At 56.1% G+C, this 25,985-nt stretch overlaps 13 protein-coding genes and 1 non-coding gene across 14 annotated transcripts; 5 read left to right on the top strand and 9 right to left on the bottom strand.

Annotated features, from left to right (window-relative positions):
• Positions 1 to 91: 91 nt before the first annotated feature.
• Positions 92 to 1,906, bottom strand: BDW47DRAFT_115054 (putative serine peptidase, family S28; the record flags this gene model as incomplete). Its single annotated transcript, XM_024814754.1, has 3 exons — positions 92 to 1,343; positions 1,399 to 1,613; positions 1,682 to 1,906. 3 exons carry the CDS (start codon positions 1,904 to 1,906, stop codon positions 92 to 94), a joined length of 1,692 nt encoding a protein of 563 aa, XP_024675789.1.
• Positions 1,907 to 2,299: 393 nt separating this feature from the next.
• BDW47DRAFT_41584 (uncharacterized protein) lies at positions 2,300 to 3,251 on the bottom strand. Its single transcript, XM_024818970.1, has one exon. It carries the CDS (start codon positions 3,092 to 3,094, stop codon positions 2,588 to 2,590), a length of 507 nt encoding a protein of 168 aa, XP_024675788.1. The 5' UTR covers positions 3,095 to 3,251; the 3' UTR covers positions 2,300 to 2,587.
• Positions 3,252 to 4,272: 1,021 nt separating this feature from the next.
• On the bottom strand, positions 4,273 to 6,238 carry BDW47DRAFT_115053 (aminotransferase class IV-domain-containing protein; the record flags this gene model as incomplete). Its single annotated transcript, XM_024814753.1, has 2 exons — positions 4,273 to 5,077; positions 5,595 to 6,238. 2 exons carry the CDS (start codon positions 6,236 to 6,238, stop codon positions 4,273 to 4,275), a joined length of 1,449 nt encoding a protein of 482 aa, XP_024675787.1.
• Positions 6,239 to 6,420: 182 nt separating this feature from the next.
• On the bottom strand, positions 6,421 to 9,867 carry cym1 (pitrilysin family metalloprotease cym1). Its single transcript, XM_024818969.1, has one exon. It carries the CDS (start codon positions 9,695 to 9,697, stop codon positions 6,545 to 6,547), a length of 3,153 nt encoding a protein of 1,050 aa, XP_024675786.1. The 5' UTR covers positions 9,698 to 9,867; the 3' UTR covers positions 6,421 to 6,544.
• A 207-nt stretch (positions 9,868 to 10,074) lies between these two features.
• On the top strand, positions 10,075 to 12,201 carry BDW47DRAFT_41543 (threonine dehydratase, biosynthetic). Its single transcript, XM_024818968.1, has 3 exons — positions 10,075 to 10,342; positions 10,412 to 10,628; positions 10,685 to 12,201. The coding sequence occupies exons 1-3, from the start codon at positions 10,157 to 10,159 to the stop codon at positions 11,983 to 11,985; spliced, it is 1,704 nt and encodes a 567-aa protein (XP_024675785.1). The 5' UTR covers positions 10,075 to 10,156; the 3' UTR covers positions 11,986 to 12,201.
• Positions 12,202 to 12,352: 151 nt separating this feature from the next.
• Positions 12,353 to 12,424, bottom strand: BDW47DRAFT_t8. Its single transcript has one exon. It is a non-coding gene; the product is annotated as a tRNA-Ala (tRNA).
• Positions 12,425 to 12,679: 255 nt separating this feature from the next.
• On the bottom strand, positions 12,680 to 12,994 carry BDW47DRAFT_98551 (uncharacterized protein). The gene has a single exon (XM_024820661.1). It carries the CDS (start codon positions 12,961 to 12,963, stop codon positions 12,709 to 12,711), a length of 255 nt encoding a protein of 84 aa, XP_024675784.1. The 5' UTR covers positions 12,964 to 12,994; the 3' UTR covers positions 12,680 to 12,708.
• Positions 12,971 to 14,889, bottom strand: BDW47DRAFT_98550 (IFRD domain-containing protein). Its single transcript, XM_024820660.1, has 2 exons — positions 14,474 to 14,889; positions 12,971 to 14,283 (listed from the first exon to the last, which is right to left on the bottom strand). The coding sequence occupies exons 1-2, from the start codon at positions 14,662 to 14,664 to the stop codon at positions 13,038 to 13,040; spliced, it is 1,437 nt and encodes a 478-aa protein (XP_024675783.1). The 5' UTR covers positions 14,665 to 14,889; the 3' UTR covers positions 12,971 to 13,037.
• A 183-nt stretch (positions 14,890 to 15,072) lies between these two features.
• Positions 15,073 to 16,856, top strand: BDW47DRAFT_98549 (GTP-binding protein Obg). Its single transcript, XM_024820659.1, has one exon. It carries the CDS (start codon positions 15,112 to 15,114, stop codon positions 16,744 to 16,746), a length of 1,635 nt encoding a protein of 544 aa, XP_024675782.1. The 5' UTR covers positions 15,073 to 15,111; the 3' UTR covers positions 16,747 to 16,856.
• A 24-nt stretch (positions 16,857 to 16,880) lies between these two features.
• BDW47DRAFT_41521 (translation initiation/elongation factor MRX8) lies at positions 16,881 to 18,506 on the bottom strand. Its single transcript, XM_024818967.1, has 2 exons — positions 17,760 to 18,506; positions 16,881 to 17,662 (listed from the first exon to the last, which is right to left on the bottom strand). The coding sequence occupies exons 1-2, from the start codon at positions 18,419 to 18,421 to the stop codon at positions 17,029 to 17,031; spliced, it is 1,296 nt and encodes a 431-aa protein (XP_024675781.1). The 5' UTR covers positions 18,422 to 18,506; the 3' UTR covers positions 16,881 to 17,028.
• Positions 18,507 to 19,213: 707 nt separating this feature from the next.
• Positions 19,214 to 21,494, top strand: zrfD (putative plasma membrane zinc ion transporter). Its single transcript, XM_024818966.1, has 4 exons — positions 19,214 to 19,714; positions 19,800 to 20,894; positions 20,953 to 21,052; positions 21,122 to 21,494. Exons 1-4 carry the CDS (start codon positions 19,462 to 19,464, stop codon positions 21,378 to 21,380), a joined length of 1,707 nt encoding a protein of 568 aa, XP_024675780.1. The 5' UTR covers positions 19,214 to 19,461; the 3' UTR covers positions 21,381 to 21,494.
• A 315-nt stretch (positions 21,495 to 21,809) lies between these two features.
• BDW47DRAFT_41512 (uncharacterized protein) lies at positions 21,810 to 22,460 on the top strand. Its single transcript, XM_024818965.1, has one exon. The coding sequence runs from the start codon at positions 21,952 to 21,954 to the stop codon at positions 22,408 to 22,410; it is 459 nt and encodes a 152-aa protein (XP_024675779.1). The 5' UTR covers positions 21,810 to 21,951; the 3' UTR covers positions 22,411 to 22,460.
• A 509-nt stretch (positions 22,461 to 22,969) lies between these two features.
• BDW47DRAFT_98545 (SDR family NAD(P)-dependent oxidoreductase) lies at positions 22,970 to 24,410 on the top strand. The gene is made up of 10 exons (XM_024820658.1): positions 22,970 to 23,088; positions 23,160 to 23,304; positions 23,384 to 23,470; positions 23,537 to 23,599; positions 23,660 to 23,767; positions 23,828 to 23,879; positions 23,941 to 24,029; positions 24,083 to 24,145; positions 24,199 to 24,277; positions 24,323 to 24,410. The coding sequence occupies exons 1-10, from the start codon at positions 23,039 to 23,041 to the stop codon at positions 24,346 to 24,348; spliced, it is 762 nt and encodes a 253-aa protein (XP_024675778.1). The 5' UTR covers positions 22,970 to 23,038; the 3' UTR covers positions 24,349 to 24,410.
• BDW47DRAFT_98543 (methionyl-tRNA formyltransferase) lies at positions 24,411 to 25,813 on the bottom strand. The gene is made up of 3 exons (XM_024820657.1): positions 25,420 to 25,813; positions 25,259 to 25,374; positions 24,411 to 25,194 (listed from the first exon to the last, which is right to left on the bottom strand). Exons 1-3 carry the CDS (start codon positions 25,759 to 25,761, stop codon positions 24,483 to 24,485), a joined length of 1,170 nt encoding a protein of 389 aa, XP_024675777.1. The 5' UTR covers positions 25,762 to 25,813; the 3' UTR covers positions 24,411 to 24,482.
• Positions 25,814 to 25,985: the final 172 nt, after the last annotated feature.

Below are 25,985 nucleotides of genomic sequence, written 5' to 3'. Positions count from 1 at the left end.
GAATGCAGATGTGATATCGCATTGAACTAGATCAGCCATACAATCAAGCATTGCACTATATACATCAGGCTCTAGTTGTCCACCTAGAGCATCAATCTTCCTCTGGTTGATCCTTCTCAAAACACGGCAACCACTGCTTCAGCGCACTCTTGAACACTTCCATCGAAGCCTTACCCTCTTCCGATATAAGCTTGAAATCATAACAATGTTCCGAATTAGGAACCACGTATCCAAACACCGTATCACGGACCTCCCCACACCGTGGCACATCACTCGACCAGACAACATCTTGCGGCGCAAACTCCTCCGTCGACAGCACCGACAGCGTCCGCCACGGGTCGAACTCCCCCACGCTGAACATCGTATTCGACGGCCGCACCGTCCACCCTCCAAACTCGCTATTCACGCGATCTACCTCCGGCGTCGCGGGCAACACCCCCGCCGCAACGGCCTCCGGTAGCTGTCGATTGCATATCTCCTGCTGGTACTGAAGTGTCTGGAACCGCGACAGCAGCGCGTGCTCGCCTGCGTTGTTGCTCTGGTAGAACCCCCACTCCGTGCAGTACTGCCAGCTCCAGCTGATCGTGTCTGCGTCGGTGCTGGGCTTTCCGAGCTCGCAGTCAACCGGGAGCGTGTCGTTTTCCGGTCCACAGTTAAGCCCAAGGTTCAAATTCGTCACGCGGACCAGTAACGGCCACGCCGCCATGCGCTCTGCAGCGTACCTCCCGCCGTACATGGCGGCCACGCCGTCCGGCCCGGCCGTCTGGTTTGTGTTCGGGTCGTGCTCGATGTGGTCGCAGAGTTGCGCGATGTTGCCATTCACGCCGCCGAGGCCGTATCCCTGGAAGAAATCGTACAGGTGGGTCAGCGCCCCCGTGAAATCCTCGTTGGAGTTCTGCACGCCTTCCTCGCCGAAGAAGAGTCTCTTGATCGCCGCTGCGCTGCTCGCGTCCTCCGCCAGCTGCCCGTCGATGTACTGGTACGCGGCGTGGATGTCTCTCGTGCAGTTCGAGTACCCGTTGGCGACCATCGCGCGATACACCTGGTCGAAGTAGCTGGCCATGTCGACCTGCGCTTGGATGGGCGCCGACGAGGAGAGCGCCGCGAAGATCGTCTCGGGGTGTTCGTTGCGCATGAACGCCGCTCGTATACCGGCGTACGACCCGCCTACCATCACCCACGGCGTGCCTTTCGGGGTGAGGTCGACATCGCTGTAATTGGTGCGGGTGAAGTTCTGCGCGAAGTACGGGATGTCTTCAATGGCTTGTCGCGTCGTCAGGTATTTGAAATGCTCCGGGGGCGTGTCCACGCTGATGGGGAAAGGCGCAGATTCTCCGTAGTAGCTACATCTCCTGTTAGCCGGATGCTCACTCCCTCGTTGGATGCACGCCAACAGACCGATGTTCCCATACAATGCCCATGGCATTGAACTCCTTCAACAATCTTGTGAAAAAAGACGTGTCCGACCCCAGGTGCAACGCGGCTAGGTTCTGCGCATTGAGCTCGCCCGCATCGTACATGATGACGGGGCTCCCGGGCTCGAAGAACTTCTCCGACACCCAGTATCGATTCTGGTACGTGCCTACAGACGAATTTTCATGGTCGATAGGGATCTAACGACACTCGGCAATCAGACGCACATTAGTGGGGGAAATAGCGGCAGCAGCAGCAGCTAGCATACCGTCACAAACTCCGCCTCAGGAGGAGGCTCTTGATGCGGTGGATGGGAAATCAGAGAATGAAAGTCCATCTTATCATCGAGAACGAGGCTTGGATCGAGCCCTGCCTGCGCTGCTAGCAGAACGCGTCTCATGTACGCTGTGTTTCCCGAGCCTATCGCTGCCACGGGGCGCCAGAGCACCGCGAGGCAGAGGACCCCAATACTATTCAACAACGAGCGATACATTGGTGTTGTTTTCTGCTTGTTTTCTTTTTCTTTTCTTACCCAAGGGGCCAACAGAAACTGGAAAAAGACAAGCAATGTAAGAAATACTATAGGAAGTAAGAACATTCCATACTTATGTAAAGACCCCCATTAGTGGACTCCCACGAGACCATCGCTGCTCACGGAATAGGCGCCACGACGTCACCCCAGAAAAGCCTCGTGGAGGTCGCAAGGATCATCGCGTGCGGTCAACAGTGTGGAATGCAACAGCCCTATCTGGTATGTGCTGTGGACGGCTGCGGCGAACCACCCCGCAAATGGACAGATCGATCGATCGACAGATAGATAGAGAGATAAACACTCAAATCGTATCAGCATAATTGAGTCAGACATTCTTGTCATTGCTGAGGTTTATTCGATCGATCTGCTGTTGATCAGGGGGATGCGCTGGAATGCTCCAGCTTGGAGGGCGCTGTCACTATGGAGGTGTGCTATCCCTGACTCATCCTCCTTGAGACTCAATTCATTATTGACATCTGACTGACAGACTCAAACGATTCCATACGTATGTTGGAACTATGCAGAAGAAGAGGATGAATTTGGCTGTTTGTTGATGTACCTGTCGATGTATGTAACTAACTACTTCTGGCTTTGGCTTCAACAGCAGCTAGTACCGAGACCGACGGTGAAAGAACTGAACCCTCAATAGGGCCATATGTGGCCCCTCCAGTTCACAAACAGACCGGTATCATCGATGGTAGCCTCCTCAATCTGTGCACACATGCCGCGCACCGAATCACTCAGATCGATATCTCCTGCCCGTCGGCCGAGTTTGGTCGGGACGTCGCCAGGGTCGACGCAAAGCACCGCAATATTCTGCATGGTCCTGCGTGGTCGCCCTGAGCTCGATTGCAATTGAGACGCTGGGGGCATTGAGTGCTGATTTGGGGACGCGGTAGCTGAGATGTGTCCCGCAATCGTTGGCTTTATTTGGATCAGCCTCCTGAGATCGAATCTGGGGATTAGAGAGACCCGTCCTTGCCTGCGACGGATGCCCACTCGGAAGTAATGTTGACAATTTTGCCAAACTCGCTCTTTGTCAGACTCGGAGGGAAGTATTTGCTGGCGAGGAATGGTCCCTATTGCCGGGTTTGTCTTGATAATTGTGAGAGCTTGGGCTGATGGGCAGAAGGAACATATTACGGTCATGACACGATGACGAAGGAGGTCTCCGGGGGTAATCAAGCGGTATCACCTCGATGCTGTGGTTCTACCGTCTCCTTTCGCGTGGGATCGAGCTGCGGTTGTCGGCTCCCCTATTGTATCGGTTCCAATCGGAGCCATGCCATCTGGTCAGCCTATTGTATCCGATGTCGATGGATGAGTATCGGCCGCTCCTGATACCCCGTAAGTCACTTGGCCCAGGGGGGGAGGGGCGGTTGGCCGTGTGCTAACTGCAGATCTAGATTCGGCTTAAGCTTCTTGGGAGCAAGATTCACTGACGCGAGGCTCATTGGCTTGGCCTATGCTTTTGAGCATCTATGTTTTTGAACAGCGGACGATGATCTGAGAAACGGTACACCCATACATTGCGCCACGAACAGATCGTCGGGGTGTGGTTGGGAAGGAAGCCGAGTAGTTCGAGGGTACCTGTTGTGTCGTACTGGTTGTGTGAGGGCTAACCAACCAAAGGATTGACGATCTCTACTCCGAAGAGGAAAGGAAACCGACAACCCTCTTAGGATGGATGAATCTGGCTGGTTGCATCCAAGGGCACCTTGCATGTGAGACATATTACGAACTAGTTGTCTACCCCTCAGCGATGATCATGATCATGATAATGTATTAGAAACATGGCGAGGATCATGCCACTGCTAGGTGCAGGTTGGTGACGTGGTTGATTTATACTTGTCGTTTACTGCATTCCTGCATTACTACCTAGAGCATGTCGTATGGTCCTTGCGTGTAGGTGTCAGCGTGTGTCGAGGAATTGATCAGGCAATGCTTCGATAGACTTATGGGGGTTGATATTGTCCTATTCGATATGATTTTGTGATCGTTCAGGTTGTTCATGTTGAAGACTGGTTGAATCATTCGTATTGTACACTGGGCGCTCCATATCGAAGTGGAGTCGCCGGAGGGGTCATTCTTTTCTAATATACAGCCGACAATTTCTGTTCGTGACAAAGTCCTCGTCAAATCCATAAACAGGGGGAGATATGTGACGGTGGTGTGATGCCCACGTGCCTGTGACGTGTGGGAGAAATAGTGGGAGAGGGTCCGTAAAAAACAAGCAAATCAAAAGTAAAGAAAATAATTGGAAAAGAGACAGATCGGTACTCCATAACTCCACGCTTGAAAATTGACAGATTTTGTGGGATCCCGACTCAATGGCGATCGTCGTCCCCACTCCCGAGGTCGTTGTTGTTACCTCGGAGCCACACGCGCTTCCAGGGCCCGTCCACAGCCTCCCGATCCTGGCGCATGCCTTCGAGCACCTCGACAATCCCACCATTGCGGAGTCGCTCCAGGACCACGTTCATCCCCTGCTTGCTCTTCAGGATCGCATCCCGGGTGCGACTCACGCCAATGAGCTCAATGGTCCGCTGGAGGCCCGCCGTAGACAGGGAGGAGAAGAATCCCTTCGGCGGGGCTTCCTCTTCGTCCGCCGCGTGATCCACCCGGTCGGTCTTCCTCAGGCTGGGCAGTAGTTTCCCCTGTCCCAGCCGGGAGCGAAAGGTGACGGTCGTCTGGACCGTCGTCTGCTCGCTCTTCTTGCTGTCGAGGGCCAGGCCCTCGAGGCGGTCGAGGGCGCCCTCAACGGGTAGTCGCTGGTAAACCTGTCGTTCCACCACGCTGAGAATGCCGGTCCACTCCATATTGCGCGATTCGGTGCGCATCCAGCCCTCCTTGGCGTCCACCACGGTGGTCTCGAGGATGTAGCTCTGGCCGGACTTATCCGCGCCACCGATGCCCTTGGGCAGCAATTTCAAGATTCCCGACGGCACCTTGGATTTCTTCAGATGCAGACGAATAGTATGAAGGCGTTGGGTACCGGGGTCGACATAGCGATCGATAACATCGGTGGTTAAGACGTGGCGAGAGTAGGGGTTCGGATAGCGCAAGAAGTAGGCCAACGAGACGGCCGGGAAGGAATAGTCGTAGGTGAACACATTCTCGAAGAACTTCATACTTTCAGAATGGATGCATAGGGGGGGGAGTAATAATTGGAGATAGACAGAATGGGGTGGGAATGGGTGTGAATTGAGGGAGAAATAGGAAAGGAAAAGTGACGGAAAAGAGCAAGGAAGAAGAAGATGGATTTATTTCTGCCAGCTTCGGCCGAGCTTGCCTTAGGCCGCTAAACCCGTTGCAGAATGCGGGGATCCGGAGTCACGTGTCACGCGTCACTCACGGCGCCGTCCAGGAATCCAGCTGTATTACAGAATGACTCTTTCTGATGAAACAGGTCGCGAAGGCGCAACCGTCAGAGTCGCCCAAGCACAGCATGAGTGTCGATCTACGCGTATGGATTGGTTGATGCTACCGGGAGTCCGGGGATCCACGGTGCTCCGTGCGACCCTCCCGTAGCACAAGTTGGCCCTTGAGGAATCCCCGGACCCCATTACTGAGCCAGCACTCCTCGCCATCGATCAAGTCGGTCGCAACGACCGTCTGTTCGGTACAGAAAGCTTGATCCAATGCGTACCGTCGGGTGGTGCCCGCGTTGCCGCCGCAGGCGAGAGGCGGGGTGATCCAAGCGGGACCATCGCACGGCTGCCGTCGTCGAAAATAGACTGTCGTGATGCTCCCTTCCATCACCTCGCCCTTGGGGTTGACGAGAAGGACTTCTGCTGTCTCCTGGGGCGACATGATGCCGGCTCGAAGTCGCGCCGCGGAGTAGACCTCTCGCGCCGTGGTTTTATGGGTCGTGAACAGGGATGGGTCCGTGGGCTCTCGGTCTACATAGACGTGCCACACGGTGGACGGAGAGGTGGAGGGCAACGGAATCAGAAGACTGAGAGGGTCAATGGCAGCCGTGGGGTTGACGTCCACCGTACAGGCTCCACTGCGGTCGACCACGATCCGGAGACGCCATGGTTTGCTTTTATCGGCAATAAAGCGATCGAGAAACTGCACAAAGGAGCCCAAGTTCTGTTGTAGGAACTCCTCGGCCTTGGTCCATTGGAAGCATTGAGCTGCGTGGAGGAGTCGATCGCGATGGTATGGGAGGAGATAGTAAGGCGTCTGGAACAGGTCGAACGACGACTTGGTACCTTCCCGGGCCACATATGGCAATGCCGGATCGTAGCGGAGGGACGAAATGATCTGGAACGACGGTTGGGAGGTCATTGCTCTGATTGAGTGACCGACATCTGCCGTGGTGTCAATAGTAGAGAAGGGAAGAGGTTGGCTATGGCGGAGCTACGGCGGAGATAAGTGTGCAAACATCCCAAACACCGCGATACCCCGAGACGATAATGATGGATACTGTAGATTGAACCTCCCTCGGCGACTGGACTATGTCTTGGATCAAAGACAGAGTGAGGAGATAGTATTCATGCGATCGTCTATATACAGGTCTTAAAGCACAAGTGTAAAGTATGATACAGGTATATAATGTTGTTACAACCCCCGACATAACACCGATGCGATCATTTACGAGGATGCAGCTGCGTCACCCATCTCGCCCTCCCCAGGGTTCATGGACAGCTTGCGCATGTCCCACTCACCCGACTCAATCCAATCCTTCTTCTCGCCCAGAAGACAGACGGACCGCGCAGGTCCATCGACCAGGAAGTTCTGCGCCGCCGCGTTCACATCCTTGGCCGTCACGTCGAGCACCTGTTCCCTCCAGCGCTGGTCCATCTCGTGGGTCACACCGCTCATGAAGTACCGCGCCCCCTCCTCATCCACACTCATCGGAGCGTCCAGACCCTGGAAGATACCCAGCTTGGCCTCGCTGAGTTCGCGATCGGTCCAGACACGGTCGCGCGCGAACACACCGCTGTTCTGGAACACCTTGAGCGAGTTGAGCGGGTTGGGGTCCCGGTAGCTGGTGAAGGCGAAGATGCCCTTGACGGGCCCGTTGCTGGCTCCGGCACCGTACGCACCGCCCTTCTCCCGAATCTCCGGGTGGAGGTAGTTGTGCGTGAGCAGCTGCGACAGGACGCTGAGATGCGCGTTCGACGGGTGCGTGAACGGGACGGTGTGCATGGCCAACCCGGAGTAGTAGACCTTGTACGGCATGTCGTAGAACGCCCTCTTGGTGGTCGAGTCGACAAACGAGCTTGACGTCGCCGTGGGGGAGCGGACCTGAGGCAGCCCGGTCAACCACTTCTGCAGAGCCGATTCGTTCTGAGTCGCGCTGCTCGGCTCGCACACCAAGCGGACACGCATGTTGGACGACCGCGAAATCGCGAACGACTGGATGAGACGGAGTTTTTCAACAAGCTCCGCAAGACGTTCCGGCGACGTCTCGGCATCACGCAGGAGGTCGGCCGTGGCCTGCAGCTGTGCGAGACCCGACTGCTGCTCTTGGACCCACAGGCTGCGGGAGAGACCGGCGGCAGCGGCGTTGAGGGCAAACCGATGGCCGGTACCCGCGATGGCGTCCAGGGCGCCGTTTGTGGTCAGCCGTAGGAGCTCCTGGATCATGCCAGGGGCGTAGGGGCTGGTGAAATCGGTCTCGGTCACGAGCGTCGTGAGAATCTGGAGCATTTCGGGGATGTTCTGGTCCAGGGAGAAACCAGAAAACTGCAGGCCTTCGCTAAAGCGTCCAACCTCCAGCGGAGACGAGGTATGGAAGGACGACGTGGAGATACCGCCAGTCTTCAGCTTGATGAGGTCTTCCCACTGCTCCATAGTTCGGTTTGCAGTACCCAGTCGCATAATGCAGTCGTTGAACAGGGGCATCAGCAGGCGGAGATCGTCGGGAAGATCGTCAAAGGCGTTCAAGGCTTGGAAGTAGGTCAGCCCATTGGTAGGGGCCTCGCGCCAAACGACGTCGACCTCGTCGACCTTCGACTCCCTGAGCGGTTTGCGTTCTTTCTCGCGGGAAATGTCTTCGACGCGAAGAGAGGGCAAACAACTCAGGTCGGCATGTTGAGCGTCCTCTTGAATCTTGAGCAGCTGGAGTTCCTCTGCACCAAGCGTGGCAACGGCCTTCTCCACGGACCCGTGCTGCTCGATGAGCTGTGAGAGCTTCTGCTCCCTCCGGGCCATCTCCTCGGCGTCAAGGTCCTTGCCGAAGGATGGTGAGCCAATCATGGTGAACGTCAGGCAGTTGTCGTTCATGAGATACTTCTGCACCAAAGACTCAAGGTAGCCGCCTTGGCTATACCTCCGCTTGAACTCCTCAATCACCTCGTTCCAGGCGAGCTCTTCCATGGGGTTCGACCCATTGAACCAGGAGCTAAGCGTCTTGTCCATCACACCGAGACCGAAGTTGGCGGTCTTGTGCCTCAGCGCCAGCTCCAGCTGGTGCAGAAGTCCCTGCACCTTCTCATCGCTGAAACCGTTGGCCACCGTGTCCTGATAGACGGTCTGAACCGCCTCCTTGACTTTGGAGGCCTCTGCTTCGCTGACCCCGGTGACACCGACGGAGAAGACCGGGGTCTTGCCAGACGAATCCAGACCCGTGTTGGGGCTGAATGACGACCCCAGGCCACTTTCGATCAACGCCCGATACATGGGGGATCCATAGCCATCAAGCAGCAGGGAAGAGACGATTCCGGCGGAGAAAGTCTCGACGATGTTGGTGACATCGCCCATGTACCACGAAGTGGAGGTTTTGTGCTGCTTGTCCTCGCCGGTAAAGGGGTCGATCGGACCCGGGACGGTGATGTTCTTTGGCCCGTTGCTAAGATCAATGGGTGCCTTGACGGACCCCTCGGTCTGTCCCTTGCTGAACCCATCCAGAACACTGCCGATCTGCTTGAGGTGGCTACTCAAGGGCATGTCACCGTACGTCAGGATCTTTGCGTTGCTCGGATGATAGTTGCGCTTGGAAAAGTCCACCAGCTGCTGATGCGTCAAGTCGGTGATGTACTGCGGGTCGCCCCCCGAATTGTTCAGCGCGGGAATGATGTTCTCCTTGTACTTGATGTAGTACAGATAGTTCGCATCCGAAATCTGACCCTTCATCTCATTGTACACGACTCCCTTGAACACGATATCATCCAGTTTTTGCCCTTCGCCCTGGAAGGCCTTGGGGTCCTCCGGGCCCAACCGCCATCCCTCTTGTCTAAAATCCTCTTCTTTCAACAGCGGGTGGAGGGTAGCGTCGAGGTACACGGAAAGGAGGTTCTGGAAATCCTGCTGGTTCGTCGTCGCGAAGGGGTAGGTCGTGTGATCGGAAGCGGTAAAGGCATTCATAAAGTTGGACAGAGATCGCGGCAGCATCTTGAAGAAAGGGTCTCGGATCGGGTACTTCTCGCTCCCGCATAACGTGGTGTGTTCCAAAATATGGGGCACACCCGTCGCATCTGGCGGGTTGGTCTTGAACCCGATTCCGAACACATTGTTCTTGTCTTCTCGGGCCACATGGAGGTAGTCCGCCTCCGTCTTGTCATGCCTCAGCCGTACTGCCGTCAAGTGCAGCTCAGGCACATGCTTCTTCTCTTGCACGGTGAACCCATGGAGGGATTGTCCTGCTTCCGGGAAATTCTCCAACGAGGTCACTGTCGATGCCGCTCGTTGAAACTGCGTATACCGAGGGAGGGCTCTCCCCACTTTCAGGTTGTGGCTGGGGGAGGCATGGCGCAAAGGAGCGACTCGGCCTTTGCCCACAGCCGATGACAAACGCAGCATCACGCTGCACCGGGGGGGGAATGAATGGCGCAAAGACAGGAGTCGTCGACACGGACGCGGTTCGAAGGTCGTTATCGGAGGTCAATTCAACGCAAATATCCAAGCAACGACAACGCTATGAATGGAGGATGCAGATGGAGGGTCAACGGAGAGTGGATGGAGACACGGTGAGCGACGGAGACGTCGAGATTGCATCGCGCCGTGCACAATTACTCATCCAGTGCATTACGGCTGATGTCCCGGAGGGTCATCACGTGCCCCGAAGTCGGCGGCGCCGTCGCTGAGTCAGCCGCGCCATCGCATTTTTCGAGTTAGTCTGAAGAGAACGATTTATTGTTATTAACGCTGCGACCCCACTGTCGATAAGCAAGAGTCATCGTCACTTCAATCTTTTCTTTTCCTCTTCAATACTTTGATTTTTTTCTCTATCCCTCTACCCTCATCCAAACAGGACGTGCCATGTCCACCGACAGCCCCATCGTCAATGGGTATACAACTCCCCCTGCGGCGGGGTTGAGCAATCTCGCCCTGACGGAGTACACCGCCGCTCCGACGCCTCAGCCCGAGACCGAGAACCGGATCCTCGGACTCCCCAACAACTGGGGGATTCCCGACAGTTTTATTCTTCCCAATGGGTATCCGGATGTAAGCGGAGTTCATGTACAGCAGTTCTAGGGAGGAGGTCGCTGATTGCGCATCCCGCGCCTTTTATAGTACCTCCGTCTGATCCTGACGTCCCGGGTCTACGAAGTGATCAACGAGTCTCCCCTGACCCACGCGGTCAATCTCAGCAATCGCTTAGAATGTCGGGTGCTTCTGAAGCGGGAGGACCTGCTCCCCGTGTTCAGTTTCAAGCTGCGCGGGGCCTACAATAAGATGGCGCACCTGACCAACGAACAGTGCTGGAAGGGCGTCATCGCATGTTCTGCAGGTAAGGATGGTGGGGATGAGAGAATGATTGGGGACAGATGCTGATAGATGGTCCAGGAAATCATGCGCAGGGAGTTGCATACTCTGCGCGCAAGTTGAAGATCCCCGCCACCATCGTCATGCCGTCGGGCACCCCCGCCATCAAGCACCTGAACGTCGCTCGTCTGGGGGGCAGCGTCGTACTCCACGGCGACGATTTTGACGCCGCGAAAGAGGAAGCGCACCGTCGGGAGAAACAGCACGGTTTAACAAGCATCCCCCCCTTCGATGACCCCTATGTGATCGCGGGACAGGGCACGATCGGCATGGAGGTTCTGCGACAGGCAAATCTCCAGAAGCTGGAGGCGATCTTCTGCGCCGTGGGCGGTGGCGGCCTGATTGCCGGCTTGGGTGTCTACGTGAAGCGGATTGCCCCTCATGTGAAGGTCATCGGTGTGGAAGCGCACGATGCCAACGCCATGGCGCAGTCGCTGACCGCTGGGGAGCGCGTGTTCTTGAAGGATGTGGGACTCTTCGCCGATGGCGCCGCGGTCAAATCGGTGGGAGAAGAGCCGTATCGGCTGTGCCGCGAGGTCATCGACGAGATCGTCCAGGTGTCGACCGATGAGACCTGCGCTGCGATCAAGGATGCGTTCGAGGACACGCGCTCGGTCATCGAGCCGGCCGGTGCTCTCGCCCTGGCGGGTCTGAAGAAATACGTGTCCCTGAACCCCAGCCCGGACACCAACCGGGAGCTGGTGGCCATCGCCTCCGGGGCCAACATCGACTTTGACCGACTGCGGTTCGTGGCCGAGCGGGCAGCGCTGGGTGAGCGCAAGGAGGCCCTGCTGAGCGTCAGCATCCCCGAGAGGCCAGGTGCGTTCGCCAAACTGGTCGAAGTGGTCCTCCCGCATGCGGTCACGGCCTTCAGCTACCGTTACGCCGGTGCCGAATCGGCCGACGTCCTGATGGGTATCTCGCTGTCGGCCTTGACCGGTCGGGACGACCTAGCCAAGATCATCAAAGAGCTGGCCCGGTGCGGGATGGAAGCGAAGGACCTGAGCGACGACGAGCTGGCCAAGAGACACTTGCGCTTCCTGGTCGGCGGCCGCGCCGACGTGCCCGATGAACGACTGTTCATGTTCGAGTTCCCCGAGCGTCCCGGGGCGCTGGCCAAGTTCCTGACCACCCTCCGACCCCACCAGAACATCTCGCTGTTCCACTACCGCAACTACGGCGGCGATGTCGGCAAGGTGCTGGCGGGCATCCAGTGTCCGAGCGTCGAGAAGACGGATCTCGAGTCTTTCCTCAACGACCTTGGCTATCCGTTTAGCGAGCACACGGACTCACCCACGTACCGCACGTTCCTCCGTTCTTGAGAACACCCGGGCGTTCGTTTCCCCTAGGCAAGAGTTGGGCGGTTAATGCTTCGGCAAATTTAAAATTATCGGCGTTTGGGTTATAGCGTCCTACACCGGGTGATAGATAGACTTTTGGCGCGAGATGTCCGTATATGTATTAGTTAATTCCTGTGATCATTCAGCTAGTATTCAATGTTTATCAAGGCCTGTCATAATGTGACTGGCTTGCATAGCTTCTTCTCCCCTATATCACGTAGCGCATTTTACCGTCTATATGGCCAGGTTTTGTTGACAGGCGAACCCCACCCACAACCACCAAAATAACCCGACCCCAAAAATTCCACCAAGACAGCAGCATCACAAACAGAAACCAAACAAAAAACCATGGAGTCACGGGGAATCGAACCCCGGACCTCTCCCATGCTAAGGGAATATTATACCACTAAACCATGACCCCATTGGATGGAAGTCACGGGACCTGTTCTACTCATCTGCGCCGATCATCGTTAGGGCTATGGAATCCACCTCTCCTGTGAAGATATCTCTACGGAGGGCAATATCAGTTGGGGATGTCTCTTGATATGGGGTAAACTAGTTTCTATGGCTACTCTACTAGACTGGTTCTTGACAAAACTTTACTTAACACGAGGGAGCATGCTTATGCGGGAGTATATATTACCCCTTGGATATATATATGTACTGGTGAAATGGATGGAAAGATGGAAATGTTTTCATTCACAACTATCCCAAAACGCATCTAAGCAAATAGATATCTAGCAAAACAAACAGGTACTTTTGAATAAAACACAAGAGCCATGCCGGGGAATCAAAACTGCGGAACCAAAACGGTGTATAGAAACTTCTCTCTCCGGCCTCCTTGCCCGCGCGGGCTCCAACATCTCTTGTTGTATAAGGGTGGTATACTCGATGATGAACCAAAGGAGATGGTCTTGAACAAGAATCAAATAAATAAAACAGAAACGAAAAACGAAACATGAAAGAAATATATATATATATATATATATATTAATTTTTTTTGGAAGAAAAGAAGGACTGAAAAAACACCCCGTTCAATCCGAATCCGCGTCGTGGACGGCCCAGCGTCGGTTGTTCCGCGCCCGGGCTGTTCGCTTGGCAGACCCCCGATCGCTCGGGGTGTCCTGCCGCACAATCACCGGCAGGCTGTCCAGCACCGCCCGGTTCCCTTCGTAGTAATGGACGGTAAAACCGCCCTGCAGCACCCGGCGCAGGGAGTGCAGGCGGATCCACTTCCACCAGCGATCGATGTTCATCACGCCCTGCCGGCCGATCTTGACGGTCATCTTGCTGCCGTAGTGGCGGTTGGTGTCCTGGTTGATGGCGGTGTTGTAGGTCGGCCCGTGCCGGGGGTTCTCAATGGTGTTCAGGATGGAGGCGAAGTTGCTGTGTAGGCTCTTCTTGTCCTTCTTGCTGATGTGCTTACTGTGTACGGTGGCCAGGGTCTGCAGCTGGCTGGCGAGCTCGTGGGTGTTGTGGTAGGCGTTGTAGCGCTTGATTAGCTTAGGCCCCGCTCGTGCGCTGGGGGCCGCCATGAAGGACTCGTCTTCGTCTTCCGGCTCGGATTCCTCGTCCTCGTCGTCTTCCTCCTCCGGCGAGTAGCTCTTTTCGTACAGGAGCGCGATGTCTTCGCCGGCTGCAATCTGCACACTCGACTCGCCGCTGTCTAGCTGGTCCATGAAGATCTGGACGGCGTCCTCGCTCTCGCCTTCAAGGTCATCGATCTCGACCGCCAGCGAGCCCCACTCCTGCAAGGCGGCGGTGACGGCGCCTGGGTCATCATCGGCGCCGATGGACTGTCCGTCCGAGGCGACAATATCCAAGAAGAACGTCATCTGGTCGAGGAAACCGTCCTCGCCCGCCCCTCCGAAGATCGCACACGTGCCGAGACAGTGGATCGCGGCGGTCTTGGCGGCCACGGACGTCGAGTCACGAATCGTCCGGGTCAGCAGCGGTTCGACATTCTCATAGATCTTATCGTCTTGCGTTGTTACAGTGAGTAGCTCGAGCGCACGGAGGCCTAATATCGTCTCCCGAACACTCGTCTCGAACTTAACGCTCTTGCAGAAGGCAGCGAGGAGATCGTTCACGCGGTTCCGAAGATGGTCGTCAATGAAATGACATTTTGCCAGACGGCAAAAGGCGGCGTATGACTCCTCGCGACTCAAGATACTACTCCGTTTCCGCTCGAGGATATCTTGGATGACATCTGCCAACTCTTCGGTCCAATTCGTATTATCAGGTTCGGGGAGGTCGGCCAAGTCATCGAGAGAGCCAATACTAAACGGGGCATATCATTAGTCAATTGTTCGTTCCCGGATAGATGGATCGTCGACGGTGACATCATTGATCACCGCCTAGAAAAAAAAAAAAAAAGTTCATGATGAAAATGACATCATCCCGTAGAATGATCCAGCCCTTTCGTTCATGTCGCATGCAAGCCAAAGGAGAAAACAACAAAGTCACTCACCTCAAAGCCGTATCATCGCTGAGATAGCCACCGTCTTCATCGTCTGACGGCTGTCTGCTAGTGTTACGTGATGACTGTTGGGAAGCCTGAGCGGAGGGGTTGCGCGACGGCCGTCGGGATCCTTCGCGGGACGCCGCCTTGCGCGAGATGGTCTTGCCGCTCTCAAACACTTGCCGACGAAGATCTGGCATGATGTACTGAGTCGCCTGACAGTATATATGATGTTGATGGAAGTTTGATGCAAGTTGAAGATACCAAGTGATGGTGAGGATGGGGATGAACAGTGGGAGAATGAAGGGAGATGAGAAGAAGTCGAGGGAAGAAAAGAGACCGAGTTATGTACATAAGAATACCCGAGATAAGACGATAACGATAAGATAGTGCCTGATGCAGGTCACAAGGATGTACGTTATGCCAAGAATGAGTCATCCGATGGCGATGGTCCGTATGAGTCACAATACACGCCAATACACACGATACCCGTGAGCAGTGGCAAATAAAACACCGTCCTTACCGGCAGTCGGATTATTACTGTTCCTGATCCACGGTTCATGTTTGCCTGGTTTGTTCTCGCCTGCTTTTCCATCTTGTCGATCCATCTCCCATCCAGATATCCAGACTGAAACAATGCCCAACAAATGGCATTGCGATCATCAGCTTTCCGATTAACCGTATCGCGCGGTGCCTGTGCACCGAGACTCTCGTCCAGGGTCGGTGGCAGAACCGTTTGGGCGCGACTGTACAGCACCACGGCCCCAGGCCAGTCGAGTCCGCCGCAAGAATCGGAGCGTCCGACGCCATCCCGGGTCGACGACCAGTTGCCTGATGGGTCCCATCTCAACCCCTTACCGGACGATTACTCGCGCTTCATATTCCAAGATAAATGCCGCTCGGTGATGCATGCGGGGTCCGGTGGGAGTGGTTGTGTGTCGTTCCTGCGCGAGAAGTACGTTGAAGAAGGGCCTCCCAATGGCGGTGACGGGGGCAGCGGTGGGTGTCTCTACGTCCAGGCCGTGGAGGGAATGACGAGTCTGCATAAGTTGGCCCGTCGGGGAGTGATCCGCGCCGGTCGCGGCAAAAACGGCCAGGGGAAGAGCAAAGGAGGCCGACGGGGCGAGGATGTTCTGATCCAGGTGCCCGTGGGGACGGTGATCCGCGAGGTCGACCGGTACGACCCCGTGACGGAGGAACTGGTTCGGTTAGAGGAAATCGAGGCCCAGCCGCCGGATGAGCTGGATGAAATGGGGGTAACGTCCATCCGCCACGACCGCTGGGTGCTGTATCCCGGCGCCAAGCCCTCGGATTTCCTGACTACGGTCTTCCCCCGGAACACGCCTCGACGGCAGGACATTGCCTCGCTGGAGCCGCCATCACCGATTCACCTCGACCTCTCGTATCACATGGAGAAGCCGATCCTACTCGCAGCCGGCGGGGCGGGTGGGATGGGCAACCCCCACTGGTCGTCGCGCGCCAACACCCGCCCCAATTTTGCCTCCCGAGGCGAGGGTGGCATGCGCCTGGAGCTGGAGTTTGAGTTGAAGCTCCTGGCAGATGTCGGGCTGGTGGGGAAGCCCAATGTCGGGAAAAGCACCCTCCTCCGCTCCCTGACCAACAGCCGCACCCGCATCGGGAACTGGGAGTTCACCACGCTGTCGCCCAACATCGGCACCGTGGTCGTCGACAATCACAAGGGTCGCCCGCTGGTGGAGACCGCCGACAAGAACCCCCGCACCCACTTCACCATCGCCGACATTCCCGGTTTGATCCAGGGGGCGCACCTCGACCGGGGGCTGGGCCTCGGGTTCCTGCGGCACGTCGAGCGCGCGGGCATCCTAGCCTTTGTGGTGGACCTTAGCGCCGAGGACCCCGTGCAGGGGCTGAAGAACCTTTGGCATGAAGTGGGCGAGTACGGCAAGATGCGCGAGGAAGAGGCCGCCCTGGAGTGGATGTCCGACAGCTCGGACCTGCCGTCGTCATGGTCGTCACCGCAAGACGACGGGGAAGCCGCGCCGAAAGAGCTCCCGTCCCTCAGCCTGCCGCCTATGCACACCAAGCCCTGGTTCGTGGTGGCCACCAAGGCCGATTTGCCCGAGACGCAGGAACGATTCCGCGCTCTGCGGGACTTCCTGGCGGCGGTGGAACGGGGCGAGGCAGAGCATCCGGGGGGCCACGTGAACGGGTGGAGGAAGAAGCTGCACGCGGTTCCGGTGTGCGCTATGAAAGGCCAGGGCGTTGAGCGAATCCCCAAGCTGGTGATGGAATATCTGGATTGAAGGAGTGTCTCTTGATTGGATGAACGGCATATGTGGCGTTTTCTCTTGTACTATCTTTTTATCTTATTCCTGTATAATATCGACATGGATTTGCACAGCAAAGATCATTCAACCCGTTTTAATAGCCTTTGGTCGAAACATTCATCTTTTCTCCGGCACTGACACCGAGGATGGTAGTTGAAAATGGAACAAACTTTGAATTTACATAGGTATCAGGGTATATGCATCGGGGTATATAAAGAAAATATCAACATGAAGCCACATCCTGCTCAGCCTCACCGATCAAGATGGACCAGGAGCCGAGGCGGCCGGTTTCGCGCCTGGTCTCCTGAATGATTTCGCACCTGGTTTCGCACCTGGTTTCGCACCTGGCTTCGCACCTAGTTTCGTGCCTGGTTTCGCCTTCGGTTTCGTGCCTGGTTTCGCCTTCGGTTTCGCACTCGGTTTCGCGCCTTTTTTCACGCCTGGTTTCTTGGCCGGTTTCTTGGCCAGTTTCGCGGCTAGTTTCGCGGCTGGTTTTATGGCCGGTTTCATGGCCGATTTCGCGCCCGTCTTCACCTCGATGCTTCCCTCGTACCCAGCCGCCGCGAGGATCGCCCAGCGAAGCTCGCTGATCCCCAGGTCCAGGTGTTTGTCCGCACAGCAGGTCAGGATCTCCCCAAGGGCACCTGGCCCTTCTCCATATCCAGTGGGCTGAACAATCGACTTCAGGTACTGCAGCATCTCCTGCAGCAGAGAGAGACCGGCAGTGGGCAAACCATGTCGCAGGTGGCTTGGTTTCCGGGACAGAAACCGGTCGACCTTGGAAAGTACCACCTGATGTGGAATGGCGTGTTCTCGAAACATGTGGAGCAGATCGATGTCGGTGGGCTTCAACCCATGTGTGCTGTCAACGAGGACGAACACGCGACGGAGCCTAAACCATCCGATTGCCACGGTTAGTTTTGCCAATATGGATCCTTCCCCCTCAGCTAGGAGCCATGGGGAAATTGAGGAGAATGGTGATTACTTACTGCTTCCGCCCACGGAGGTACTTTATAATCTCCACCCCCCACTCCGCGCGACCTCCCCGACCGTAACCCGGCATGTCCAGCACCACTACCTTGGATTCCTCCCCCTTGGTGCCTCCGATCCCATAGGCATTCATCTCTCGCGTACGCCCCGGCTTCGACGACGTCCAGCACATCTCCTGACCCATGACGCGATTGAGGAGCGAGCTCTTGCCGACGTTCGACCGTCCCAGGAATGCGACCTCTGGCTCGAAGGAATCGGGCGCGGTGCGGAATTTCGACGCGGACCATTTCTTGATGGGCGAGTGGCGCGTCACGGCAAAGATCTTGTCCGCATAGTTGAGCTGGGCGCGATTGGGCGCTTGGGTGTCCCAATAAGAGGAGATATGCGTCGGGGTGATGTCCTGGAGAGGGATTCTGTTGGGGTGCTTCGCGGGAGGCCCTACCATGTACGGTCGAATCGCAGTGGTTGTAATCGTCCGGACGGAGAAGACCATCCGAGGGCTAGAGTAATGAAGACATGGCGTACAGATGTGGAGAGGGCGTCTCATCTTGGGGGACGTTTCGTTTCTGGGGGAGGTTGGGGAAGATGAGGATGAATTGAATGATCGAGTTGACAGTGGTCGAAAACCCCGATGTTTGTCGTGTTTGTCAACACCGCCCATTTCGGACTAGTCTGTCTTCTGTACTTCGACCTCATCGATGTTGTGATATCTCCCCAACCATCACTGCGCAATATGCTCTCGTATACACAAGACTCTGGACTGCGCCAGTCCACCTGTGCTGCAGCTGGTGATCTGTTCAAGGTTGTTTCGTACCCGCTGCAAAGACACCTGACGCGAACCATACCGAGCGACGACCGACCGCAATGCATACAGACTGCCGGACAACCCAATCTATGTGCAGCAGGTATCTGTCGTGCTCGTCTAGCCCGTGCTGAGCTGGACGTAGCGAGTCGGGACTCAGAGGCCTGATTGGGGGGAAGAAGATGACTGACAGATCTGATCTGACCTGGAGGATTGAACGACAACCTGATGCAGACCCAGGGGGATGGTGGTACGGCCTGCAACAGATGGTCGTGGGTCGAGCCAATTGGTACTACAACCACTGTGCGGTGTACGGACTACAGCATAACAGGATACTCTTTGTGATGAATCGAAAGCATGCGCTGATGAGACACGTCGGGTGAAGTGGATGCCCTCATCCATCGGTGGTTGATTGGCTCCGCTTCTAGATCCAGATCACTATCCTGAAAATCTTGTCCAACCTAAAAATATCTAGTCCGGAGAACCTACGGAGCACACCGGTGTCCATCATGGATCCAGTGGAGCCGGTCTCAAGGCTCTCACGGTCCCGGGCAGCAATAGGAAACGGCCGAATGCAGATCGGGCTGACTGCCAAGACCTCGGCCCGGAGGAGATTCGCCAGTCGGGACAATTCGCGCAAAAAAAGTCGAAGTCGGGTCTGGAAACGAATGCCAAGCTTGCCCCAGACGGCCGGTTAGTCTTCTTGCAGACTTGGAATTTCCAGGACTGGTGCCTGGTGCAATTCCCATACCGTTTGTTCAACGACGACTGAAGTAACGATCACTATTAATAAGAGTTGGTGATCACGTCACGACGACTATTACCAACGCCTTCCAGCGCTCCAATCCTGTCCTCCGCATTCCTTCTACCCATTTCCGAATCGAAATCCATCACCCATCATGAACTGCCCCTCCCGAACCGATGATACGCTGCTGCATTGCGAGTGGAACCAGAACCCGCCATCGCTGGCCCCCGACCTGACCACGCGCCAAGACCTCAATGGCATCTCCAATGCGCGCGTGCTGAAGACCAACGATGGACTGGTCGGGTTGCCGTGGTCGTCGTTAGAGGTCACCGGCATGACGCCCACGCAGCCGTTCGACCCGGAAAAGCGGCGCCCACCCACCCCGGGGGCGTCCTTGACACCGTCAGGTATGTACATATATTTGGAAATTGAGAGCCCTCGTGTGCGATCGATAAGGAGAATTGGCCGGGCTGACGATGTTTGGCTTTCTAGGACCCCCTTACCCACCGGCCGGCTCGCATGCTGGTCTCCAGGGCACCAATGCCCGCCCCGCTTGTCCGTCATGGCTCCAGAAACTCTGGAGTTGGGCGACATGGCTTCTCTCGGTGCTGTGCACCTCGGCTCTGATCTCCCATCAGAGTCTGGCACAGTATCTGGGAATGAATCGATCCCCCGTTCTAGTCGAAGACGTTCAGCCGACCAAGATCGCCACGCAATTACAGCCAGGCCGTCTTCTAGCGGCGCGTGACACCTGCGCCCAGGGAGGTGTCGACGGCGCTGCATACGATCTACCCCTACATGTGGCTGCCCTCTTCATTATTCTGGCGGTGTCGGGCTTGGCGTGCGCGTTCCCCATCCTCGCTGTTCGCTTCCCTCGTCTGCGTATCCCGGGCCCGTTCCTCTTCTTCGTTAGCCACTTCGGCACGGGCGTGCTGATCGCGACGGCCTTTGTTCACCTGCTTCCCACCGCCTTCGAGTCCCTCAACAACCCATGTCTGTCCAGCTTCTGGACGCAGGACTACCCGGCCATGCCCGGGGCCATCGCGCTGGCCGGCATCTTCCTCGTGACCGTGATCGAGATGGTCTTCAGCCCGGCCCGCCACGTCTGCCGCGGGGGCGCGCGATTTGGCGACTTCCCGCCACCGCCGACGGACAAGGACAACGAAAAGGCCTCGATCCCGCGAATCAACATCTCGGATCACTCGCATTGCACCGACCACTCCGTCGTTCCCTCCCTTGTGGAACCGCTGCCTCAGCCTCATCTGCGCGACCTGGGGCCCTTGATCGGCCGTTCGTCCAGCATCAGCCGCTCCATCAATCGCATGGGCGACGACCCCGACCGTATCTGTCGCATCGCGTCCGCGCCTGAGGGGCCCGTCAACCACCTCGACTTCCAGCCGGAGCGTTTCCCCGACGTGGAGCGCATCACCGACGAGCCGTCCCGGGACCACAAATACCGCAAGGAGATGATGCAGGTGTTTCTGTTGGAAATGGGCATCCTGTTCCATAGTGTCTTCATCGGCATGTCTCTCAGCGTGTCGATCGGGAGTGAATTCGTCATCCTCCTGATTGCCATTGTTTTTCACCGTAAGGCTCCTCCGCCCCCAAACAACTAACCGGCCGTGAACTGACGCAGTGGTTGTAGAAACTTTCGAAGGGCTCGCGCTGGGAGCCCGGATTTCCGCTCTCGACTGGCCCGAGGATGCGCTCCAGCCATGGCTGATGAGTCTCGCGTACGGGTGCACGTACGTATCTATCTTTTCTTCCTTTATTCCACTCTTTCTGTTCCTGCAGTATACTGACCTTCTATCCAGGACCCCCATCGGCCAGGCGATCGGTCTCGCCACCCACACCCTGTACAGTCCGGATTCGGAGGTGGGCCTGCTGGTGGTGGGCGTCATGAACGCCATCTCGGCGGGCCTTCTGATCTTTGCTTCGCTGGTCGAGCTCATGTCGGAGGATTTTCTCAGCGATGAAAGCTGGCGCGTTCTGCGCGGAAAGAAGCGAGTGTTTGCCTGTATTTTGGTTTTTCTAGGAGCGTTCTGTATGAGTATCGTTGGTGCCTGGGCTTAGACCGGACTGGCGGGGTCTACGACTCCAATAGCCAGCCCATCGATCCCTGCGATATCATCACACTTCAGTGGACCGCCAGTACGATAGAAGTAACTCGACCTTGACGCCTTCATCTCGTTGAGGATACTACTGCCATAACAAATACCCCCTAGAAAGGGGTCCAATCAATATACCTTTCGACAAAGTCAATGACCCGAATTCCATTGGCGAGTTCTCTGTGAAGGCAAGCTCTTGTTTAACAAAGGCAAGATGACACGGACAACCCTGTGTGGACGTCTCATGTAAGAAACCCGAGGATGAGTATCAGCGTTGATCCGCTTCCCCAAACCCGGTGCCACCATGTTCCCGGTGGAAAAGGTGACGAACGAAGTGGCAGTGACTTGGTATATCCAAGAGCCCACCTCGATTTTCGTGCTGTTCATTTCGCATTGAAGGTCCAAGAACGAGAGTCCGTTTCGTCTCGGCTCGTTTATCCTGATGGAATACATCGACCACGACACGGACCTGGGCACCACATTACACACGCCAACACCGAGCCCTGAGGACCGTCCGATCTTCCATTTATTGAGCAATGTGGATAAGCTGGAACTGCTATACGGACAACTTCGTATGTCTTAGTCAACAAACACCTCAGGCTGTCGGGTTGATTTACTGGGAGCTCAGCCACGCCGCATCCGTTGAGTTCTCACATGCCCCTCCATGGTGGTTGCGTCTCGAACAGCCCGAATACTGGCCCGATGGGATCGAGGCCTGGGAGAAAACGTTCGCAAGCCGTCTGCCGACGTTCCTGAAAGTGCTGACCGACCGCGAGGAAACTGCCATCCAGCGAGGCAGGCTCCGGCCGGAACAGAGACTGTCTGGGCGCATGGAGCAGAGCTGGATTGATGGCGACTTCGGGATCACCTACGCGGTGAGAAAGAATTTCGCCTTTGATGCGATCTTCTGGAAGAAACTCGACGGTCGATTCTTCGGGCCGTGCGCAGTCCCCGAGGACGACCGATGGGAGAAGAGGATGGAGTTGTTGAGTTAAGAAGAGCGACAGTCGATGGAGCAGATGGTGAGCCACAAGCTCGAGCAGATGAAAAGCAGGGCTCTGGAATGGGAGCCAGAGGAGTATACGACTCTATCGAATCAGGCAGTCCCAGTGAGGACCATATACTACGGAGTCGGACATTTCCCAGCAATACTCTCTGGCCACGTATTAGATAGAATGGAAAATAATGAAACCATGCTATCCAACACCTTCCAGATGATGAGTGTAGTTTATTACTCTGCCCTACTTGGGGATGGGCTGTATGGGCTGTCCTCGAAGGCGATCTGCTCTGTGATGCATCGTGGATTGAAGCCGATACTGAGCGAACTTTCCCAGGAGATCGATTATTTGGTCTTATTCAAATTCCAAAAAAATGACAAACTTTAGTACCACGACTTGTTGTAATATAAAAGTCGGAGTACATCGTGGAATATCGCGCCAGTCCACAACATACTAATCCTGATAATCCGTATTAGTAGAATCTACCCCGCCTCTCCAACAACTCATTGCCTCGGTATCCTCTCTCCTTCTTCTTCCTCTCTCTTACCTCCCCCCCCCCCTCTTCTTCTCGGATTCTCGTATTCATTTGATTGTTAATTTATTTATTGACTAAATCAATCACACCATGTCTTACTCCCTCAAGAACCGTAACGCCCTGATCACCGGCGGATCCCGGTAGGTTTTCCCCCTCCTTTCTCCTCCGTGAATACGCTGCCCCGCATCACGACTAATCAAGTCTATCGCAGAGGACTGGGAGCCGTCGTGGCGCGCAAGTACGCCGCCGAAGGCTGCAATGTCGCGATCAATTATGTCTCGAGCAAGGATGCCGCCGAGGAGCTTGTGGCGGACGTTCGCGAGCAGTATGGGGTGAAGGCGATTGCTATTCAGGGGGTACTGTTTCCCCTCGAACTTTCGATTTTGGTTTCTGTGTGAAAGTGCACGGCCAGCTGACGCGCATGGTTCGTTGTAGGACGCGAGCCGTCAAGCAGACTGCGCCAATGCGGTCAAAACTACGATTGAACAGTTGGGAGGAATCGATATCATTGTCTCGAATGCCGTGAGTGGATGCCTTCCACCAAAGCAAGTCGGGCTATTGCGATTGACGGCTGACACCTGAGGCAAGGGTTGGACGAAAATCACCAAATTCGGAGACCTGGACGCGACGGACGATGAGGATTGGGATAGGGTATATACGGCTCTTATCCGAAGGTCTCTTAGGGATGACTGCTAACGGTGGCGCTTGCAGTGCTGGTCGACGAATGTCAAGGGAAATATGTACCTCTTCAAGGCCGCCTTGCCGACATTCAACGCGAACCCCGACGGCGGTGTTTTCCTCATGACGTCGTCCATTGCGGTAGGTGACATGTGTTTACTCTGTGAGAGTATGTCTGGGCCCACGCTCATGATGAGATAGGCAGTTTCGTCGACCGGGAGTAGTATGCCGTACGCGGTGACCAAGGCTGCCGGTAGGAGCCCTCCATGATCGATCATCAATCAGCTGGATAAATGATGCTAACCATACTGAAGGTCTACATCTGATGAAGTGTCTGGCGCAGACGCAGGGCAGTAAGGTCCGGATCAACGCAGTCCTCCCTGGTCTTTTGCTCACCGAATGGGTAAGTCGAGATTCAATTACCGCGCACAGGACAGCGTTGCTAATGGGTCCCAGGGCCAACGGTTTCCCCCGGAGATCACGCAGGCCTATAAAGACAGGGCCGCCCTCCAGTCGGTGGTATGTACACTCATCTCATGCAGCGGCCGCAATGCGCTAACCCATCCCGCCAGCCGGAATTGGAGGACACGGCCAACGCATATGTCATGCTGGCGCAGAACCAGTCCATGACGGGACAGGCGTTGCAAGTCGGTAAGTGCCCTGACCGAGTCCCATTGCCAAGCTAATCCGAGGTAGATTCTGGGTTTTGCATCAGGTTCTGAGCAACTGAGTTCGGTGCGAAATGACGCCATATTGATTGCAGACCACGCCCCCACTCGCCCACTGATCAAGACATTTTGTAACTGGTATTGTGGTAGAGTACAAGAAATGAAAGAGTTCGAAGCTACCCGGGGTATCATTGCAGCGGATTGTAGAACGGGGTGTAGCCGGAACGGAGGGTCCGCGGGCCCACCATTTTCGCCTTGAGTGCGGCCCGCACCGCATCCGCGTTCTGTTCCCCTTCCACTTTCATCTGTCGGATGCGGATGAGTTTCCCGTCGCGCGTAAAGACATAGAGCCCTCGATCCGTCGGCTTCGGCTGGGTATTATCGACAAAAGGCACGCCGGGAATCACCACCAGCATCTCGCAACCCTTCGGGGGTTCGACCTCCTCGATCTCGGTGAAGATGACCCGTCGCGGCCGGAACGTAGGCGTCTTCCCCGACGTGTCGGCGGCGAGTGCGTTGCTCCAGAGTGGACCGAGCACCCGCGTTCGCCGGCTGATCTCCAACGCGGTCCAGTTCGCCCAGTCGACATGGCGGTCTTCCGGCGTGATCTTGGCGGCGTGGATGAGCGACGCATCGTCGCGCGTCGGGCCTACATCCTCGAGCGGCGGAACAAAGAGGCCTTTCTGGATCCCCTCCACCAGCAGGTTGGCACCCGTGGGGGTCACCAGATCCAACAGTTCGGGGACCGTGCACGAATCGGGATTCGGAATCGGCAAAGGAGGGGTCTGCGACAGAATGACGCCGTGGTCAAAGTGCTTGACGTCTAAGGTCTGCAGAGTCACGCCCGTGGTCCGTCGACCGGCGAGGAGGGTATGGTGCAGCGGCGCGGGGCCCCGGAAGCTAATGATTCTATCGGTTAGCCTCGTTGCGGTTGCGCTTTGCAGGTCACACTCGCGGGACGCACTCGGGGAGAAGTGAAGGGTGAATATTGAGCCCCCCATACGTGGAACTGTTCAGGATCCGCGATGGCACGAATAAGCCAAAGGACACGGCGACGATGAGGTTCACCGGGGTGGGCGGCTACACACATCAGCAGGCATTGGATACAGCCGACGCGGTGCTTACCGTCCAGCCACGAAACGTATCAATCTCATGAATCGGTAGAGACAATTTCGAGGCCACCGCTTTGATAGGGACCTCACGGATCTTCTTCAACCCTCGGCCGACCCGCTTGCCCGGCCTGCAGACCACATCGATAGAGGAGATGCGCCTGGGCTCTCGGACATGCTCCCGATGGAGCGCCTCCAACGACGCGATGCTGAACTCATCAGACCCACAGAACAAGATCCGTAGCGGCTCATGCGGTTTCGACGTCGAATACCATCGTCGCGCCAGGGAGGGAAGCGCAATCAATGGACGCGTCCGGGTGGATGCGCACAGGATCCCCGAGCTGCGCAGGAGAAACATGGTGGATATCGCTCGTACCACTGATCGGCAGTTAGCCCACGGACAGCATGACGCTTTGAGAAACAGTTCCAACCCACCGAACGAGAGCGATGCCGGTGTAAGAATCAAGCAAGATGGTGATGATATCAGGTGACCGGAATTGCCCAAAGAGGCAAGAGCCGTGACCGCGGAGGAACGTAGATCCGGGATAATGCAAACCAGACAAATCAGGCAAAAAAGCTTCG

Source organism: Aspergillus candidus (genome assembly GCF_002847045.1).
Source record: "Aspergillus candidus strain CBS 102.13 unplaced genomic scaffold BDW47scaffold_3, whole genome shotgun sequence".
Taxonomy (NCBI): domain Eukaryota; kingdom Fungi; phylum Ascomycota; class Eurotiomycetes; order Eurotiales; family Aspergillaceae; genus Aspergillus; species Aspergillus candidus.
Note: the sequence above shows the minus strand (reverse complement) of the source record. Positions and strands in the feature narration are given on the sequence as shown.